Source organism: Xiphias gladius, chromosome 1 (genome assembly GCF_016859285.1).
Source record: "Xiphias gladius isolate SHS-SW01 ecotype Sanya breed wild chromosome 1, ASM1685928v1, whole genome shotgun sequence".
Lineage (NCBI taxonomy): Eukaryota > Metazoa > Chordata > Actinopteri > Istiophoriformes > Xiphiidae > Xiphias > Xiphias gladius.
Window position 1 is genome coordinate 33809477 of NC_053400.1, and position 20363 is coordinate 33829839.

The 20363-nt window shown below is 45.8% G+C and overlaps 1 protein-coding gene across 5 annotated transcripts in view; it reads right to left on the reverse strand.

Annotated features, from left to right (window-relative positions):
- Positions 1-1806: 1806 nt before the first annotated feature.
- The window catches only part of LOC120796257 (USP6 N-terminal-like protein), a 33608-nt gene continuing 15051 nt past the window's right edge, over positions 1807-20363 (reverse strand). For all 5 annotated transcript variants that reach the window (XM_040138854.1, XM_040138864.1, XM_040138893.1 and 2 more), the window contains 11 exons: positions 20210-20249; positions 19587-19667; positions 17829-17936; positions 15416-15525; positions 11464-11512; positions 9361-9481; positions 9038-9132; positions 8792-8857; positions 6999-7098; positions 5633-5785; positions 1807-4962 (listed from right to left, as the gene is read on the reverse strand). In XM_040138854.1, the coding sequence (XP_039994788.1) occupies positions 4298-4962; positions 5633-5785; positions 6999-7098; positions 8792-8857; positions 9038-9132; positions 9361-9481; positions 11464-11512; positions 15416-15525; positions 17829-17936; positions 19587-19667; positions 20210-20249 (1588 nt within the window). In that variant the 3' untranslated portion in view covers positions 1807-4297. The remainder of the gene's footprint in view (positions 4963-5632; positions 5786-6998; positions 7099-8791; positions 8858-9037; positions 9133-9360; positions 9482-11463; positions 11513-15415; positions 15526-17828; positions 17937-19586; positions 19668-20209; positions 20250-20363) is intronic.

Sequence of the window (20363 nt, forward strand, 5' to 3'; positions counted from 1 at the left end):
AAAACACACAACTCTAAAACAAATTAGCTCAATATATGCTAAAATAATTAAAGTCTTAAAATGAAAATTTCACACAGGGTCCCTCTACAATGGGTTCACAAGATGGAGAAACCTGCAATTAATTAAATTATGTAGAACCAACTGACATGGAGGAAACCAGGGCTTTTGGGGCCCCTGAGGGTTTAGGGAACCTGGGCAAACGCCTGCTTTTCCTGGTTGGTAACAGATTTTATTTAATGTTACTCAATCTTTAAAGAAGGTGAGAGAATTGCCAGGTACCTAAAAATTACTCGATGCAGTAATTTGTTTTTTCAAATGTGCAGGTCAACAGAGCGAAGGTGAACATTTCGGACACGGGCCATTGGAAATTACGGTGCCAGGACAATGAACACAATTATGCGGCATCTAAATATTTTCAGGTACTTGAACCTTTGTTTCACCCATTTTAAAGACTGAATGACATTAATAGCAACAAGTTGCCACTTATACAAAATGAAAACCTACACAGCAGCGACCCCCAGTCAGTGGTCACAGAACATGGTGTTACACCATTGCTCTAAAAGAAAGGAGTCACACAGAGAAGTAAGGATGATTAAAGTTGTATTGTTTCATCTCCAGGGTTTCATCAACTTCTTCAAAGTCCTAGTGAAAGGTTCTGCGGATTTCAGGGTACAAAAAAAAAACTGTGGCCAAGAATTCAACACTTTGTTTTCTCCGTGCACTCTGACCTGAGGTGCTTCACAATGTCACAATACTAAAACTTCATCTAATTTAAATACACTCAAGAAAACTGGCAAATTGGCTTAACTGTGGCTACTTTGATACATAATTATTCAAAACGTTGAGCTCTCCAACACAGTCAAATGTCATAAAAAGCCACAACATATTCACAAAATTCAAAATAATGGATTTAAATTACGAGACTTGGAAGATTTATGATCTGATTTTCCTCTAATTTGGATCAAATCTAAAAGTTTCCAGTCTCCTTGGTTAGATCTAGATCGAGACGTGCCTGAACTAAACCAACCACAAGATGTCAACCTTCTACTATTTCTAAGCACAAAGCTGAAGAAATGGGTTTTCTACCCTCAGATGGGAAAGCCTACCCTAACTCTTCTTCCCTACTGGTTCTACAATAATATACATTTCTAAACACAATGTTAACAGAAGCCGATACATCTACATCCAGATCATTTTCTGTAAGATAAAAAAACAAAGTCTTTATTTTCTATATTTTCACTTTTCAAGGATCTCAGTGGAAATGCAGCAAATACTCCAGTTCTTGAAAAGGACGAGCACAAGGGCGGTTATTAAATGACCTGGATGCCTTTCTAAGAGGATAAAACAATAAATTACTGAGCTAGAAAAAGCACTTGTTTAAAATGAGCTCAATAGGTTTCAATGTGTACAATCATAACAGTGAGCCAGCTCACCATGTCAGAGGTTTCATGATCAGGCCATCACCTGAAAGTTGCTTCTTTTCCTCATGTAGAGTGAAACGATCTCACCTCCTCTGTTGCTGTGCAGGGTACAACGTCAGTAATGTCCACAGAAGAACTGAAGCCAATCCAAATAAGGCATCAAGACATTAGTACAAAAAATAAAACTGTAATTCTGCTAGCAAACATTTTACAAAGGCTGACTGAGCAAACGTTTTGTTCTCTGATGCGACATTACAAAACTACAAAAAAATTTCTTTTATTGTAAAGGGTGAGGCCTTTCGTATGCTTCTCAGTTCCTTCACTCCCTCGAGTAACTTTCCAGGGGATTCAGACTTTTTTCAGCCAAACAGGAAGCAGTGGAGATGTGATGTCAAATGCTCCAGAGTCCCGTAAGGTGTCTTGACCGAAGCAGCAGATGGCGGTTCGGTCTCCTTGTCATCCGACCTCTCCTGTGAGAGCCAGGTCTCGCTAATTCTGGGAATGAGCACAAATTCTCAGAATGCAAACAACAAGCTTTGTGCACGAAAAGTGAGAGAAACGAGAAAACAGGGAAACCTTTAGAAAGGCAGTGGGAGGGGTGGTGGTGTAGTGGAATGTGAGGTTGTGAGGTACACTTGTTCTGTACATTGCGGGGTTTTCACCTGCGGGCTCGAGCATCTGGTCTAAGTAATCTGATAATCAATCATTTCCAATATTTGTAATTTCTCTGCAAGTGAAACCACATTCATGGAGTTGACCCGTTACGCTGTCATTCTGATAGCAGCTGCAGATTTAGATGTCAAAACAACGCTGCGTTCCTATCTTGATTTATTACTATTTTGAAATATTCCACTTCCATAAAGTTGGTTACTTGCAGGAGACGAGTTAAAAAAAAGATTGGTCAAAATCAAAGCAGCAAATGTTGGGAGTTTCAAAACACTAGATACTACACTTCCCACAATGCAGCTCACTAGCATCTTTCATTAGGCCCTCCGTGCTTGGTAAACGCCAACACTTTTAGACTCGTCCCCAGTCCCCAGTTTGTACTGCGGGCTCTCTGTTACAAATCTGTATTCCCCAAGCCCGGGTCGAGACAGCCCTGAGGACACCAGGGTTATTTTGTCAGACTTGACGAAGCTCCTCCAGAGCCACAGAGGACAAACTGGGCTCATATTTATCGAGCGTCCAGGACATCATGGACAGTAGGACATCCTGTATGTGGTCCTACTTTGGAGCCTGGGAGTAAAAGCTTTTTCTTCACTTCGCTTCGATCTGAGCTGAGATTTAGGAGAGCTCCCGAGGTGTTTACCCCGTGAGGAGCTGCATGAGATGGCATTTAGGCGGAGACACCTGTGCGCGGAGGGACTATCTGCGAATGCACGGTGACTACCGGCTCATTAAAGGAAGCCATTTGAACCAAAAATGAGTAATTTTACGTGAGAGAACTCGTGCAGGGTGCAGAGGAAAACCCACACTGTCCCAGGAGAAATCGGTGTGGGTTTGGGACACTGTTGCTCCGTGTACAATGCTGCACCATAAGGGCAAGATGCAGCACTATTATAGGTACTATAAACCAATGTGATTGGATAGGACTGACTTGGTTAGTTTCATGCAGCTGAGTCAAATTTCCTGCTCTTTTCATTTAAATATAGACTCATTTTTAAGCCATGTGAGTGGCTCACATACAGTGGCTGTTTACATACAGTGTACGAGGCCACTTAATTACTGGTGAATATCATTATGAGATTTAAACTTTCTATTCATCTTGGCATCATATTTTCACTCACACAACCTCGGTAACTTTGTTGCCTATATTATACACGTTAAACCTCCACGGAAAACAGTGGAGCATTTTAAATGTTACTGCTGGTTAATACTCTGATACGTAAAACAGCAATGTCACCCTCAAGCCCAGGAGTCATCACTGTGAAAGAAAAAGTTGGTTCATCATTTATCCACACTGGCCATGCACCTGTAGGAGTTTCAAGTCTCTCTGAGGGGCCTCAGATAGATGTTTTATGAGCTCAGGGGAACCTACATATGGAGCAGCCTGCAGTTTGGCCATAAATGGAAATAAGCTAAGCTATGCTTGCCTCATGTTTAGTTTATGACCAGTGCATGGACAGCACATGAACATTATATAAGTTTCTATCTTATTGGAATGATTAGTTTGGGTAGAATCAAAGATGATCAATTGGGACCAAGTTCTTTGTCTCAAGAAACACTATCAAAGAAGACTTCTCTACTGACACTCTCCTTTGACTTCTTGTGATAAGGTTTTTTTTGTCTCCTACACTGTAACTTAGGATATATTTCACATTAACCCCGTCAGTGTCTTGGTGGGTTTAACTGTGTTCAGAGTCTTTTGCAGAAAATCTTCCACAACATCACTTTCCTGCTGAAAGCCGGCGTATGAAGCTTCATACAGTAAATAGCTCACTAAAATAGGTTTTAATCCCGTGACTGAGAATGTTCACCGATGTTTTCAAACATGCTCGTCTTTGCACTTTTTTTTAGGGGAAAGTAAATACGGTCACACTGTCGCTTCACATGAAAACAGATTTAAATTTCTAAAGGCAGAAAACGCTTCTTACAGTCACTACAAAACTTTTCAGAAAGTTAAGGAAAGGGAGAATAGTAACATTACCTCTTCAAAATTGGCAAATTAGAGCACCAACATTAGTATTGGCCCTGAAACTCATGGAACATTTTGAAGCAATTATTGCTTGACGCTGATAATCTGACTGATACATCATAGTGTACTTCTGTAGTTCTTCACCAAAACCTCACTGGTAAGCTCTTCCACTGACACATAATCCAATAACTGGATAAGGAACATCATCAGTAAACTGATGGTCTGCCTTCTGGCGCTCATTTCACGAAACGTCTGAGGCCTGTGTTTCCTCTGATGCCGTACTCGAGTCCTGGTTCAGATTCCTGTTGGTGCACAGAGCTGAGGCCTGCTCCAGCAGCTGGACCAGGTAACTGTCCTCAGCCATCTCTGCTGCCGACAGACCCTCAGCCGGCGGGGCCACCTGGACTCTGGGCGCCGAAAGAGTCCGTTGGGCGCGGCAGGAGGATCGATCAGTGCCGACGGCTGCAGAGGAGTCTTCTGCAGAGGTCAGCAAGAGTGCACCTGCGATCTGTGGAGCTGCGTCAGGTCGCATTTCATCCTTCTCCTGATCTGGGAGTGACGGCTGATCCGCTGTGACCACTGTTTGGCTCCCTGGGGGCTGATAAGGCGGAGGCCCCATGAGTGGGGAGCCGTCAGGGGTGAGCGGGGCCTGGCTGTGGATGAGGACGGGGTCTGGGGAAGGCAGTGGGGCCTCCTCCTCCTCTAGAGCGTCGAGATCCCTCGGGTCCTTGGAGGGGCTCTGGTCAAGGGATATGGAGTCGGGCTGGTGGGAGATGATGTGGAGGCTGAGGCCAGCTCTGGGGAACCCACTGGCCGAGGACGGCTTCCCTCTGGAGGGCTGGACCGGACTCAGCAGCACCGGCAGCTCCTGACCCAGAGGCTTACGAGGCAACTCCTCAGACTTCCCTGGAAGCAACCCAGGAGCATAAAGAATCTTAAGAATACTGTACGCAGGTTGTCATATGTTTAGGACATGGCTCTAGGGTTGGCAGCAGCAGTTCAGAAAGAAAGAGAAAGAAATCCTAGCGAATTGGGTGATTCTCTGACTTCTCCTCTGGTGCCACCGGCAGGTCAAAGTTCAGACTAATGCAAGTCATCGGTTCAGGAAAGAACACCTCTAAAAGTAAATAGCCTCACCTGTACTTTTATCATGTAAAATGTTGGCATGACACAAGGTGATGATGTGTATACATGCTGCAATGCATGAGTACATTCTAATTCTTAGCGATAGGCCAATAAACCGACTGTGAGTCAACTGACCGAACGGCCATTTCTTGGCTGAATACTCAGGTCAGATTCTTATTCTAGTTGGTTTATTCTTGAATCAAATGTTTTCTTGTTTTAGAGCTGAATTTTGACGACTGAATGCGTTTCACGTATCTGCATTTATGGGTAAATCTCTTGTTTGGCTATTTGTGTTAACACAACATTAAGCACGTGGATCTGCCGAGACGATTAACTCCTTTTGTTGAATGACAAAAGGGGGGTTTATACCGAGTAGAGTGAGTAGAGTATCAAGAAAGTGAGTCTCGGTGTCAGTACTGAAAGTCAGGTCTCTATTTACGCTAGTATTGACCTGGCGGAGGAAGGTCCAGCTTCATTTTTCGCAGTTCGGCCATGGCGGCCTGCAGCTGCTCGACGATCACGTCGTCGCTGTAGAAGAAAGTCTGAGCGATCCGCTCCTGCAGAAACTCTCTCAGCTCCTCCAGGGACATCTTCACCAGACGTTCTGTACGCACAGTAGATACACACACAGTTTGTCTGTTAAATCCATACAAACAGCCTCTGATGTGCGCTGGACCTGTGTCGTGCATCTCTCCTCTTAAAGAGGAGGCGCGTTTGAACCGGGTGCGTAGGACTAGGGATGCGTACTGAACTTCAAGACTGCTTGACTGATTGAACTGTGTGGTACTGACTATCAAAAACTATGAAATGCAGTCCAATTATTTCTATGATCAGACATTTGCCAATTTAAATCCTAATTTTACCAGTTTCATTTTCATTTGGGCAGTTTGTGTTCAGACGACATTTAACATTTGAAAAACTTGGTGTATTTTGCCAAATGAAAAAAAGGCTTTTTGTAAAAATATGTTCATATTCCTTAAATGTCAAAACATATTGGTTTGGTATCCCCACTGGTATTAAACAATTTCACAAAACATGCAGCCCTCTAGAGCTGTGTCATTTCAGGTCTCCAGTTCTTTTTGTCCATAAGCAGACTGACAGTTGAAGCTCTCGTGTATGTATATATTGTATATCTGTGTGTGTGCGTGTGTGTGTGGTCTTTCGGCTGCTCCTGTTAGGAGCTGCCCCCGTGGATCAACCATCCACGTAGGCAGCGGATAGCGGATGCCCTTCCTGACGCACCTGCGTTTGGGGGAGCTGGGCATGGAACCACCAATGTGTGTATATACACATATGTATACACACATCCCAGACTGTATATACTGCATATATACACAATTCAGCCACAGCACCGAAGCCGGTAAATGGTTTTAATCTTGTGGCTGATCGGTGTAAACATTTGGAACCAGCTGTTCGTCCCACGTTGCCACTCCGTCTAGGACACTGTTTAAGATGCTGCCAATGCAGATGTAGATGCACCGAGTAAAATGGAACCACGCAGTTTAATAGACAGAGCTCCCAAGCTTATGTGAACGCCTTTAGTCGCTCTGTTTTTATCAGTTTGACTTGAAGAGCCCGCAACTCTGAGTTATTGGTGGCCGAATCCAAATGTCTGGACTTTCCCCGAATTGCACTTTGGCAGACTTTAAGAAAAACATAGCAATTTAAAATCTTCAAAATCAGTTCATTTAAATAGTTCGTTAAACAGTTAGAACTAACCGGTGTTTGTGGTCTAAAACATTCAGTGAAGTTGCGACTAACAGCTGGAGTAGAAAAGGATTTTTCTTTTTGTGGGCAACTGTTTGTCGTCTCCTTACTCTTGTGTATCTTCAGGATGGTGTAAGACATGGCGGTGAGCAGCCTCTCTCCCTCCAGGATGAAAATGTCCCACAGACGAAGGGTGAGGGTGAACGGCGTCTGCGGGGTCACAAGCACAACAAGTCTCCATATCACTGCGAGCTTGCTGATTTTGTTTACACCAGCGGTTTCACACGCAGTATATGCAGCTCTCGTCCTGGCCGAAGTCAGGAGGTTTCTCTGGTTCTTTCCCAGACCTCAGAGGCCCACTGGCCCCTGCGAGCCGAGCAACTCAGCGGGACAGAGAAGTGCTGACAGCAGCCGAACCCTGCCAGACCACCACCACAGGATTGTGGGCATGCATGGAGGAGACTAATAGCAGTTTAGCTTAACAGCTCTTAATGCTCTCTTCTAATGCAATATCCCAGAGCTCAAATATCACTGGGACCTTTTCTGCTGAAATCATGTAAAATTATCTTTAAAAAAAGACAATCCGACAAATTTCTTGTTTTGGAAATTCGTGGTAATAACTTGCTGTTGTATTTTTAGGTCGTACTACCCAGTGATTACCTGTCAGTCAAACGGCGTGGCCAATAACGTGACGCTTTCCGACGATAAAGTTTCTCTAGGGGGCAGTGTTTGCTTAGAGGAGGGCGGCACTGCCAGTGCTAACTATCTGCGCCGGTCTTCTGTCTTCCAAACAAAGTGGAAACATAAAACTCCCCCAGGAGCTTTTCGAGTGACAGCAAACATCCACGTTTTCATGACCTGGATGCCAGTTGAACCACAGCCATGTTATAATCAGATGCAGAGGGACATAATTCATCTGTGCTACATGCACATTTCCATATGACCTCTTGGAGTATCTCGTGGTTTGTTTTGACTTGTGCAGTTTTTTGGTCAAACTTGTAATTACAGAAAAAGCTAAAGATGGTAAGGCACTACAGAAGCTGACAGGGCAACTCCTACATCATCCCTAAACCATGTTCAAGGACGGGCTCAGAGGTCTGCCTTTAATGTGTACGTTAAAAAAGAGGGATCTGTTCCTGGGAAGGAATACTTGACTATTTTACAGTCGCAGGAAAACCTCCAACCTTTGTCTCGGAGACAACACCCGATCAGCGGATCCGATTTCACTTTCATCAAAATCAGGCAGGAAGAATTGGACTTGGAGCCGTCAGTGACACACACTATTCATCAAGTGATGTGTTTGTAAGTTCAAATATTCCTTCTTCAGATGATGAGATAATGGAAGGCCTACTGTGACAAAGCGCTCTGGACTCCGGCGTTCTCAAACAAGGTTTCTGCCGCGTTCACCAAGTTAAAGTTTAAGAGCTTTTCTTGCCACATAGAATGTAATTTAATACCTTTTTCACGATTATACCGGTCAAAAAATGACGGACAGTAAGGCCTACAAATATTCATTAAATACATGAATTTATATTTGATTTCTTTCAGTACTTACCCACCGTGTATAACGGTAATTCCTGGTATGATTCATATAATTAATCAATAAATGTGACCTGGATCCAGACAGGCAGAAGAAAATTGATGGATGGGGTACCCAATTTAAAAAATAATCAATTAATTTAAGTCAACTTAAGGTTTTGCTTAAATGGACAATGGACAATGGTAATAGCAACAGTGTACGTTTCATTTTTGTTTATATGAGGACTTTTACTGAGGGAACTGATTTCAGGGCTTTTTAAGACGTTTTCAATACCTGCAGACAAAGTGTTTAAATGGGACGCTCTTATTATAACTGTCATATGTGCGACACAGAGGGAACACATGAATCAGACTGGTTCCTCACCCTGTCAATGAAACACTGTAGGAACCATTTAGTGCTGTAAATCCCTGCAGACATCTGCTCTCTGTCCTGGAGAGAGAGAGAGAGAGAGAGAGAGAGAGGGAGAGTCGATAAAATCCGGGAGACAGAGAATCAGTAAACATCTACAGGGCATCAAACTGCCAGCAAATCACATTCAATGTCGTCACAGATCAGAGTTTCCTCGCCCTCGTTTTCCCTTCTGAAAGACTTGTGTAACTGTGACCTCACCAGATGTTTCTTCAGTTTGGGGATGAGTTTGGAAATAATCTGATCATGATGTGTCTGGTATCGCTGAAGTTTGGGAAACCCGGGGACAAAAAATCCTTAAAGTAGGAGAGAGAGAGCAGAGAGGCACTTTTTAAATCCCCCTTAATACGAATCTCGACAAGCAGCACAGCCTGTAATCAGTTAGGCAGCCCCGCGGAGCCACAGAGCAGGATCTGCACAAGAGTGACTGTTAGCTCTTCTTCTTAGCAGCAATTCAGCTTGAAAACATGCAAGAAGCCGTTTTTATTTTCATGCTCAGATCAGCTCACCGTGACGTTACTCACCGTGCATGGCGTGTTTCTGATTGGTCAGCAGCTGTGACAGGGCCCAGAAGGCATCCTCTTCGTTCATGAACATGAGCAGCAGGGCGGCGAGCTGACTCATGCCCTGGCAGTAGCTGACTTCCTGCAGGCGACAGGACGGAGAGAAAAGCAGGCACATTTTTGGGTTTTCTGTAGCCGCATTATTTTTTACTCCTGATTTTTCCTGGCAGTAACTCGGCGCAGCGCGCCACAGTATCCTTTGGTCACCTCACAGAAATAAAATGTACAGAGTGGACATCCCCGTCCACAGAAAAGCACTGTAGTAATGCAACCGAGGGAAGCTTTGAGACGTGGTTGTCTGATCCGGAATTATTCTGCACGCCGTGCGGCTCCCTAATGTCAGTCAGTCTTTTTGGGGGTTTTTTATTCAAAATACCTTCATTTTTTTAAGAGTGCTTCACTTGTTTGCCCTGGAAATGGTGTTTTTTTTTTAATTTTTTTATGTTGTTTGGTTTGTCAGTCCACCACTTTGGTCCAGATTGAAGTATGTCAGCAACTATCAGACGGATTTCCATGAAATTTAATACAGACATTGAGGGTTCCCAGAGGATGAATCCTATGGACTTTGATGATCCTCTGATTTTGTCTCTAGCACCACAATGAGGTTCACTTTCGTGGCTTTGAGTGAAAAATTTCTTCTACTATTGAATGTATTGACAGGATGTGTGGTTCAGACATTCAAGTTCCCCTCGGGGGGAACTGTCATAACTTTGGTGATCCTCTGACTTTTCATCATCAGGTCCAAATTTTTAATTTTATCCAATACTGGGACTGGTCCTGGTTGGACCTGGTTTTTGTTAAAATTCCTGCAAAACTAATGACATTCCCATCAACCTCAGCTGTACTTTTTTTTGTTTACTGCTAATTAGTAAATGTTGCATGCTAACATGCTAAACTAAGATGGTGAACGTGGTGAAAATTGTTCCTGCTAAACATCGGCATGTTTGCATATTAGCATGCCGACTTTAGCATTTAGCTCAAAGCACCACAGTGTCTGACTATAACCTCACAGAGCTGTTAGCTGTTGGCCGGAGACTCGTAGTCTTGCTATGATCTGATTTGAACCCGGGGTATTTTTTTGTTTCCCAAGATAAAAACAACCATAATGAACTCCAGTTTACATAGGTTTACCTCAAGAACGAATCCCCAAACCTTTTTGGAGAGACGCACCAATATATTAATGTGTCACCAAGACGAGCAATAATGAACTCTTAAACTACTTTTATTGCAAATGTTGCAGGTTTCCCCCAGCGTTTTTCTTTAGGAGGTGGGGCACCTCGCCTGAAATAAAGACATGAAAAACTACAACACTTCTACTAAATTACACATTAACATTCAGGTTAAAGCAGCAGAGACACTATTTCACATGTCAAATGTCATGTAGTGTATTCAACGAGCGGGGCTATTGTTTAGGCCGTCTTTAACTAACTGCATCAGTTACTACACGAGCCATGTGATAATCTGGGTGATTTACCACCTCTGTTAAATCACCTGTGCTATTACCTTTTGTCGCAGCTTTTTTATTTGAGAACAGACTAAAAGTATCTTGTTTTTCTAAACCGTTTCACAGCCTGAAAATAGGCAGGGTTGAAACACAATTTCAACCAACCTATTGCCAATTTATTGATATTTCCTCAAATTATCATTTATTTGCTCTAAATTAAATATCTATGAATGATCCCCTACCACCTGTTTTCAATGGTACGTCCAGGAGAAACCCTCTTACTGAGAAACTCTTTGCTTTCGTACCATTTAGCAGCTCTGATTTAAAAATGGTGAAACAATAAAGTCCTGCTTCCTGCAGACTGTGAAAGCCGAGCGGCATCAGATACACGGGAGTGTCGTATCAGCGGGTTTTAACTGTCTACACTGACACCGCTGAACAAAATATGACAGAAAAACATACTGTGCCGTGGAAGCACACAATGAGCCGCTGGTGGAAAACGGCCAATATGTCTCATTCTGCTCAGGAAAAGAAAACTCAGAATCTAGATTTTTATCAGTTAAATTGAGTTGGGCTGGAATTTGAATGTTTCATGTGATGGAGGATAAACAGCTACTTACTGTGTCGTAGACTGAATACGCAGAAAGAACATGGAAGAGAGACTGCTGCCTGTAGAGAGGAGAGGAGAGGAGGGGAGAGGAGAGGAGGGGAGGGGAGAGGAGAGGAGAGGAGGGGAGGAGGGGAGGGGAGAGGGAGAGGAGAGGAGGGGAGGAGAGAGAGGGGAGGGGAGGAGGGGAGGGGAGAGAGGAGAAGGGGAGGAGGGGAGGGGAGAGGAGAGGAGGGGTGGTGAGGGGAGGAGGGGAGGGGAGGAGAGGAGGGAAGAGGAGAGGAGAGGAGAGGAGGGGAGAGGGGAGGAGAGGAGAGGAGAGGGGAGGTGGGGAGGGGAGAGGAGATGAGGGGAGGGGAGAGGAGAGAAGGCGAAGGGAGAGGAGGGGAGAGAGGAAGAGAGGGAAGGGGAGAGGGGAGGGGAGGAGGAGGGGAGAGGGGAGGGGCGAGGAGAGGAGAGGGGAGGGGAGGAGAGGGGAGGAGGGGAGGGGCGGAGAGGGGGGGAGGGGAGGGGAGGAGGTGAGGGGAGAGGAGGGGAGGGGAGTGGAGGAGAGGGGAGAGGAGAGGAGGGGAGGGGAGGGGTGGTGAGGGGAGAGGAGAGGGGAGGAGAGGAGAGGAGAGGAGGGGAGGAGAGGAGAGGGGAGGAGAAGGGAGGAGGGGAGAGGAGAGGGAGAGGAGGGGAGAGGAGGAGGGGAGAGGAGAGGAGAGGAGAAGGGGAGGAAGCGAGGGGAGAGGAGAGGAGGGAGGGGAGGGGAGGGGAGAGGAGAGGGAGGAGGGGAGGGGAGAGGAGAGGAGAGGAGGCGTGGGGAAGGGGAGAGGAGAGGAGGCGAGGGGAGGAGAGGAGAGAGGAGGGGAGGGAAGGGGTGAGCAGTGGAGAGGAGAGGAGGCGAGGGGAGGAGAGGAGAGAGGAGGGGAGGGGAGGAGAGAGGAGGAGGAGGGGAGGGGAGGAGAGAGAGGAGGGGAGGGGAGAGGGGAGGGGAGGAGAGGAGAGAGGAGAGGAGGAGGGGAGAGGAGAGAGGGAGGAGGGGAGGGGAGGAGAGAGGGGAGGGGAGAGAGGGGAGAGGAGAGAGGAGAGGAGGCGAGGGGAGAGGAGAGGGGAGGGGAGGGGAGGGGAGAGGAGAGGGGAGGAGGGGAGAGGAGGAGAGGAGAGAGGGAGGGGAGGGAAGGGGAGAGGAGAGGAGAGAGAGGGGAGGGGAGGGGAGGGGAGAGGAGAGGGAGGGGAGGGGAGGGGAGGAGGGGAGGGGAGAGGAGAAGGGGAGGAGGGGAGAGGGAGGGGAGAGGGAGGGGTGGGGAAGGGGAGAGGAGAGGGGAGGGGAGAGGAGAGGAGAGAAGGGGAGGAGGCGAGGGGAGAGGAGAGGAGAGGGGGGGGAGGGGAGGGGAGAGGAGGGGAGAGAGGAAGAGAGGGAAGGGGAGAGGGGAGGGGTGAGGAGAGGAGGGGAGAGGAGAGGGGGGGGCGAGGGGAGAGGAGAGGAGAGGAGAGGAGGGGAGAGGAGAGGAGAGGAGGGGAGAGGGGAGGAGGGGAGAGGAGGGGAGAGGAGAGGAGGGGAGAGGAGAGGAGAGGAAGGGAGGGGAGAGGAGAGGAGGGGAGGGGTGAGGAGAGGGGAAGGGAGAGAAGGGGAGGAGAGGGAGAGGAGGGGAGGGGTGAGGAGAGGAGGGGAGGGGTGAGGAGAGGGGAAGACAGGAGAGGAGGGAAGGCGAGGGGAGAGGAGAGGAGAGGAGGCGAGGGGAGAGGAGAGGAGAGGAGAGGAGGGGGGGGCGTATAAAAGAACGTAGGATGAAAGGAGTGAGAAGGGAAGAAGAGGAAGAAAAATGATGCCACTTATCCACTCAAGACGTCCATGAATCATATGACAGTGACGTGTCCACTAACGAGTGGGAGACAACCGTCGTTCTCGGTTTAAACTGGACTGAAAATTTTGTCTGAAATACAGTCAGCTCTGCTTCAACTCACAGAGGACAGAGACAGGACAGAGAGAGACAGAACAGAGAACAGAGAGAGAACAGAGAGAGAGAAAGAGACACAACAGAGACAGAACAGAGAGACAGAACAGAGAGACAGAACAGAGACAGGACAGAGAGAGGACAGAGAGAGGACAGAGAGAGGACAAAGAGACAGAACAGAGAGACAGAACAGAGACAGAACAGAGAGACAGAACAGAGAGACAACAGAGAGGAAGAGGACACAAAACACAGAAAACTCAGAGAACTCAGCACCGCTGCTTCTCTCCGTCTCTATAAAAAGGTTCATTTTTGCAGGGACGTGAACCCGTTAAATATTGAAACGTTTCGCTGCCCCAGACTTTCCACTGCCGCTCCAGGACGGGGCTGCGGTCTATTAAACCGTCGGTGACATCACTCTGGTACGGGATCCGGTTCCACACAAAGCCAACACCGTCCCAAACACAGCCTGCCCACCTCTCTCACACTCGGTCCAGTTCACTCCGAGGTCACAAAATCGCAGTCTGTTTTTCTTCCTCCCAAATCCAAACTGGCCCGGACCGATCGGCTTCACAGTTCGGAAAGGAACAATGGAACGTGGCCAAAAGTAAGCGGACACGGGAGCACGTCATTCCGCACCCATGAGCATTAACACGTTGCTGCAACAACCTCCGCTCTTCTGGTTTCAGTCCATCCACCGGATGTTGAACCCGGCTGCGGGGATTTGCTCCGATCGGAGACCGGCGCATTAGTGTGCACGGGCGTCCACATACTTTTGGCCATACGGTGTTCTCACAGGCAAATAGTTAACAAGGTTAGCGATGCAGCTTGGGCCTTGCCCATTAAGGGCTCCGTATATAAGGAAGAGGACCTTCACATCAATTCAGCCGGTGCAGAGCAGCTGAAACCGGACTGACGTGCTCTCTCCTCTTGGTTCTGGTTCAGAGCCGAGCTGCAGAGTTTTGAGTGAGCTGAAGTCTCTCAGTTGTTTTGTTTTGGTTTTTTTCCGGAGGGCCAGTTAAAGAAAAGTGCTTCACAGAGACCGGGTTGGCTTGAAATTAAGGCATAAACCGGTTTTTCAGCATCTTTTGGATTTATAAATGGTCGTACTTTAGCCACGTTTCTATGGTGGAAAAATGATGTTTTCATCTCCTTGTTAATGTGGGACTTGAGGCTTAGATCTGAATCCAAGATAACACCGAGACTTGAAACCTCAGACTTAATTTCTCCTCTTGTTGTGGGGCCGACTAGTAGGACTTCAGTTTTTTTTAAGAAATCCTTGCACGTCCACCACGGTATTTCAGAAACACCCGTTATTCCTTTTTTCGACCATCTTTTGGGTCAAGCAGCGGTCAACAGCGAACGTCTGCAGCCACGAAGGTCGGCAACAGCTCGGGTCAAGGGTCAACGGATTCGAACGTTGTCCGCGCAGCAGCCGTTGCAACACCCCACGCACACAATAAGGGTGGAGGCGTGTGCGTGAAAGCTGTACATGTCCTTGATAATGTGACTATGACATTACGCTACATTTTAGCATTCACCATTTCGATTTGGCCTTTACTTTAGCATGTCAGTTGCCACTTGCGGCCACCAAGGCCACTGTCCAGCGGCAGTTACACAGAGGACGTTGGTTGATCTGCCCACACACTTTTGTCCAAATAAGGACATCTCAGCAGCTACTACCCAGATGCTGCTTATCTTCACATTCCTGAGGGAATATTCCTTCCTCTAGCGCTAACACGTAAAACCTTCGCACCATGGACAGGAACCGATTATGACGACATTCACATGCTCCCCAGAGGATGAACCCTCCCCATTCTGAACATTAACCGTCCAATACTGTGACCAAAGTTCAGAGCATCCGAATATCTCTGTAACTTGAGCATCACTACTGACAAAGCCAGGTGGTTAAGATATATAAATATCCGTTCAATATCATGAGTCAGGAACTGTTCACGCTGATGGAAAGATAATTACAGATGGAAAATCTGACAGAAAACTGCTGCCTTTGAACGCTGGGAAACTTACTTGACTCCGAAGCGATCCATGAACATGATATGGTTTCGAAAGGTCCTGTTGATGTCCAGGTCGATCTGTTTGATCTCAGATGAGTAGAGTCTGGCCTGCTCCTTCATTTTCTGAAAGGAAAACAGGAGGTAAATCAACATCTACGGGGTTTCATAGTTACGAGATACCAGTTACTGAGTGAAGTGGCAAAAATACGAGAAATACGATGTTCGTGATTCAAAAGTGTGTTTTGATTAGAGGTACTTGAGAAGAAACAGGGGTTTACTTTTGGAACTAGTTTTCAAATGAAAGCAAGAAACCTGGAAATCAGTTTAAATCAGGAAAGTTGACACAACAGGAGAAAGTTTTTGTTTTTGATGCATATCTGACATCGGTTTCTAGAAATGTTTAATCTTTGTTATTTCTCCTCATCTGTACTGTTAAGCCTCAGCTGTAGCAAAATAAATTGATATGACTCGAAGTAATTAGACTATATTGAGTAATAAGTTCAAAATTAGCAGCACTGATATTTTGTATTTCACGCTAGAGAGAATAAAATAGAAACAGGCCACAAATAATGTGCCAAAACATTGATTTCATCATTTCCACATCTCCATTGCATTTCCATCTGCTTGTTTTTCTCTCACTGACCTAATCCAGGCCAATTTGGTAAAAAGCCACCGTCTGGTCTAAAGTGTAGAGTGCGTATTGGTAATTCAGCTGGGCGTCGCGATGGCAGGAAGGATAAATGTGTGTCATTTCAAACATGGGACTTAAACGTCCATCTGCTGGGCGGGCTGAGCAGAGACACTTACAAATCCAGTCGCACATGACGTCAGCTTTAGTGGCTTACTCCACATCCACAGAGTTTTTTTATACACAGGGAGTCTAAATGTTTAAAGCTAATATTTGTGTAACAGATTCACATGAAATTTTATCCACTAAAAACAAGCAGGGAGAGAGCCGACATTCTGTTATGTTTGTCAGAGCGTTAGCCAGCAGGTGGAGTCAGCCACAGATAGCTACATCACTTCTTTAATGGTTATATATATATAAACATTCTTGGGAACATACTTGATTCCCAGAGTCACACCAGAATATTGATACCAGTTTCATGTCTGTCAAGTAGCCTTTCCTTTTTCTTTTTTTGGCCAAGAGTCAAAAACCCAAGAATGCTGAGTTTACTGTCATAGAAAAGTAGCAAATATTTGCATTTGAGAAGCTGGAACCAGAGAATATTTTGGCATTTTCTGTAAGTAATTACCAAAAAACAACTGATTAATCGTTTCTGCTCTCGAGTACTGGTTGGCGTCTGAAATAGTAGAACTGCCATGTGTAATGGGGGTCAACGAAAACATTTTCACCCTGGGGCCTCCTGGGAGGTTAATCAGGCCATGGCCCGGCTTCATACTGAGAACTGAAAACATGGTGGTCACTGGGCACGGTGGCACGGAGCGTCTCTAAGGTCCCGTCCTCACAGTGGCTAAGCTGACTGGGATTCCGGGACGGATCGATGAAGCACTGTAATTTCGCTGCACGGCCTCGGTAACGTCCGTGACGGTAACGTTGTGTTTTTATGATGTAACCGCTGCTGCATTTCTCTGGATCTAGGTTCTGCTTCTCAAGACTCAACACATACTCTTCATCTTGTAGGTGGACACTCTGCACAAAGGTGCTGAGGAGATGAATAAAAGGTTATTTGTGACGAAATAGCACAAACTATGAAGCCTCCTCAAAAACCAAAAACTCTTTTTCGAAGACTCTTTTTCCCAGAGGTTAAATAAGCAAGACACAACGTTTGAAAGTGTATGTTTCTTCTCTTTTTCTGCTTTTGACTGAGCTGGGCTTCCGATCTTTGCGCTAATCCGGGCTAAAGACATCCTGGCCCTCACTGAAATCCATCTTCTCAACTGACTCTGGGAAACATATTTCCAAAAACTGTCTGCTGTCCTTTCAAATAAATAAAATGAAATATCCCTAAAAGTGTAAAACTTTAAGGTTGGCGTTTCTGATATCGATATTTGACAGTTAAAAAAAATCTGCCAAGACAAATGGCCTATATTCATTTTTTAACATAAACACGTGACAAATATTATTAATGACAAAGATGCCTAAAATTCATTTATTTCAAAACTGTGACCGACCGATGAACTGAGCAGTACATCTTACAGCTGAAAAATACTCTCTCTGTTGGACCATTAAGGAGACACGGTTTCCAAATTGCCTCGAACACGTCTTCTGCTCGAGCGTATTCACATATTGGCCAACGTATTCGCTGACGCTGATATATCGGTCAGGCTCAAGTTACTAGTCTCCTCCGTCTAATCTTTTCCTGTCCACTTTTTATGCACGGAGAACATTGTCTGTGTTTTTCGAAGAGAATGCACACATTTCAGAAAATGTCTGCCGGCTGGACCACATCACGAGCGCGTACCTCGTATTTACCCTCGTTCTCCCTCTTAGTCCTCTCCACATCCAGCATCAGTGACCAGGCCCGGCCTCTGAGCTGCAGGGGAATGCCCTTATACACCCGCTTCACCATCTGACAACAGAGAGAAGAGGAAAACATAAACACTGAGTGAAGAAAAAGCCAGAGGGTTTACAGAGCTGACACTCTAAAATGTGAGTCACCAGAAAAAAAACCCTACTGCTCGCCTATGACTGTATTCAAAAGAACAAAGCTGAGGGTTTTTCGCAGTTGAGGCGGACGGTAAAGCAGGGGTGTTTGTGTATGAGTGTCAGACATGGATCAAGTAACTGCCGGGAATAATAACGATAATGTTATCGTTTACGTCACGATGTAGAGCCACATGTTGGCAGCTCCGCATGGAAACAAGACACGAGAAAACACCCCCAAGTTTTAACTTCCAGATCCAAAAAAATATCCACCAAGTAATGTTGGTACTTTTCTCACTAATGTCCAAGAGACTGGCGTTCAAACTGAGACCGCTGTTTCTAAAATGTTCTTAGATGTTTTCTTTTCCTCTGTAGTCTCTATCTTCACTATCTTCCTGGATTCGTCCGTGGCTCTGGCACAGGAAGATGACGTCTACTTTCTTAATCCCCTGTACAAAACTCTAATTGGTTCAGCTGTTTTTCCAATGGGGGCAACCCGCCGCCACTGAACACAAAACCAGACCCATTTGAATCCCTGAAACACTCAAAGATGTGGGTCTAGAACCAGGCTAGGTAAACCCTCACGTTCACTCAAATTGTACAAAAAGTCATAGATGTGAAAACAAAATCTGTGCGAACACCATGAAGTCCAAATAGCGTGTGTAGGTCCGAAAGCATTTTTTCAGTAAAATGTCGTTCACTTGTTTTGGTCGGTAGACCTGTATCTGGTGAGTGTTGGGTTAATCTATATCAGGCAGGATTAAACTGATGAATGGACAAATAACCAACAGTTTGCTGGATTTCACACGGCCGAACCTAAATCTGTACGAAACCCAGACTGACGAATCTTAGATATAAACTTAAAGGTGCATTAATCCATTTTGTTTATTTTTTGGCCAATTTGGTCAAAACTCCTCAACGAGATAAAAACCACAACTTTCACCTATTATGGCCTTGTTTTAGTAAACAGATGCCTTCCTTCCGCATCCAGCAGTTACGGAGCGACATGATCATTCATCTGGATCTGGTGTCCGTTGGTCTCTACCAACTCTTTAGCTGCGAAATGCTCCCGTTTCCTTGCCAGCTGCTAGACCCTGACTCTGTCTGTCTGCAGTTTGCTGCAACACAAATGTGCCGCAAAAGCACGTGAAAGTAGGAGCTAAAGGAGGCTAAAAAGCTGTGTAAAGCTGCAGTTGCAGTTACTGATGATTCTCTGTGGGTTTGTAATATTGATCTAAACAGTCACTGAAACGTTTTCCATCTCCAAGTCGCTCCTATTTTGACTCATATTTTAGGGATTACATCAATAGCTCTGATCCAGAGTTATTAATGAGGGATCATGTAGGAATTCAGTGTCTTGCTACAGTAAACTATTACTGGGCCCAGAACTGACAGCTGCGGTGATTCATTGTGTGACTTAACGGTTACAAGTCTCACCGACCACAAAGAAACCAGCATCCACTTTACATACCTGTCTGCAATTGTCTGAACTCTCCAGCAGTGAAGTCATTTGAAGTTAAAATAATAAACGTGTTTTCAGGCTCCATATGGCCCAGGTGTGCAGACCGTTACTCACCCTGTCGCTGTTCCTGTATTTATCCCACTTCTTCACCATCTTCAACCATTTCTCCGCTCTCTCGATCTCCAGCTGCTTCAGCTGTGGGGGAGACAGGAGCTGGTAAACCAAAGCGCAAGTGCCAACATGATATCCGTCCTTAGTCACCAGTGTAAGGGCAAGCAGCCTCTACTGTATCTCCGTCCACTGGGCGGAGACAAATTGCGACAACACCAGTTGTGGATCGGCAATGCGGCCGTTAGATCTAGAGCAGCAGTTCCCAACCGGGGGCGCTAGTGCCCCCGGGGTTACAGTACTTGATGAGCTGCCAGGGGGTAGTTCAACTACTTTTAAAAAAAAACATGATATGATATGATCAAAAAGTTTATCCACATGTTTGTGTTTAGGAGGAAAAGAACCATCCACCAGGAAGCTACCAGCTGACAGGCTGCTCCTACCACCCTGAGCCCCTTGTTGAAACCTGGTTAGCAAGCTAGCAGAGGAGTCAAAGTAGTTAGCTCACTAAAAGTAACTGTTAAGTTGTTCAAATCGTCGGCTAATGGAGGATAAATATTTGAAACTCATCCGATAGGTTGAAAAAAAAGGGGTTGAAAACCCTGCTCTCCCGAGTCTGTCTTCTTTACCTTCTCCTCATGTGCAGTCGGGGCTGGTAGTTCGTCCTCACTGCAAAAATAAAAAAGACCGTTAAGAACATCATCGGGAACAGAATCACAGAGAACGCTGCACAGCGCCACCAACTGGAAGGAAACTGCTGTGGCCAGCGTGGAGAATAACACG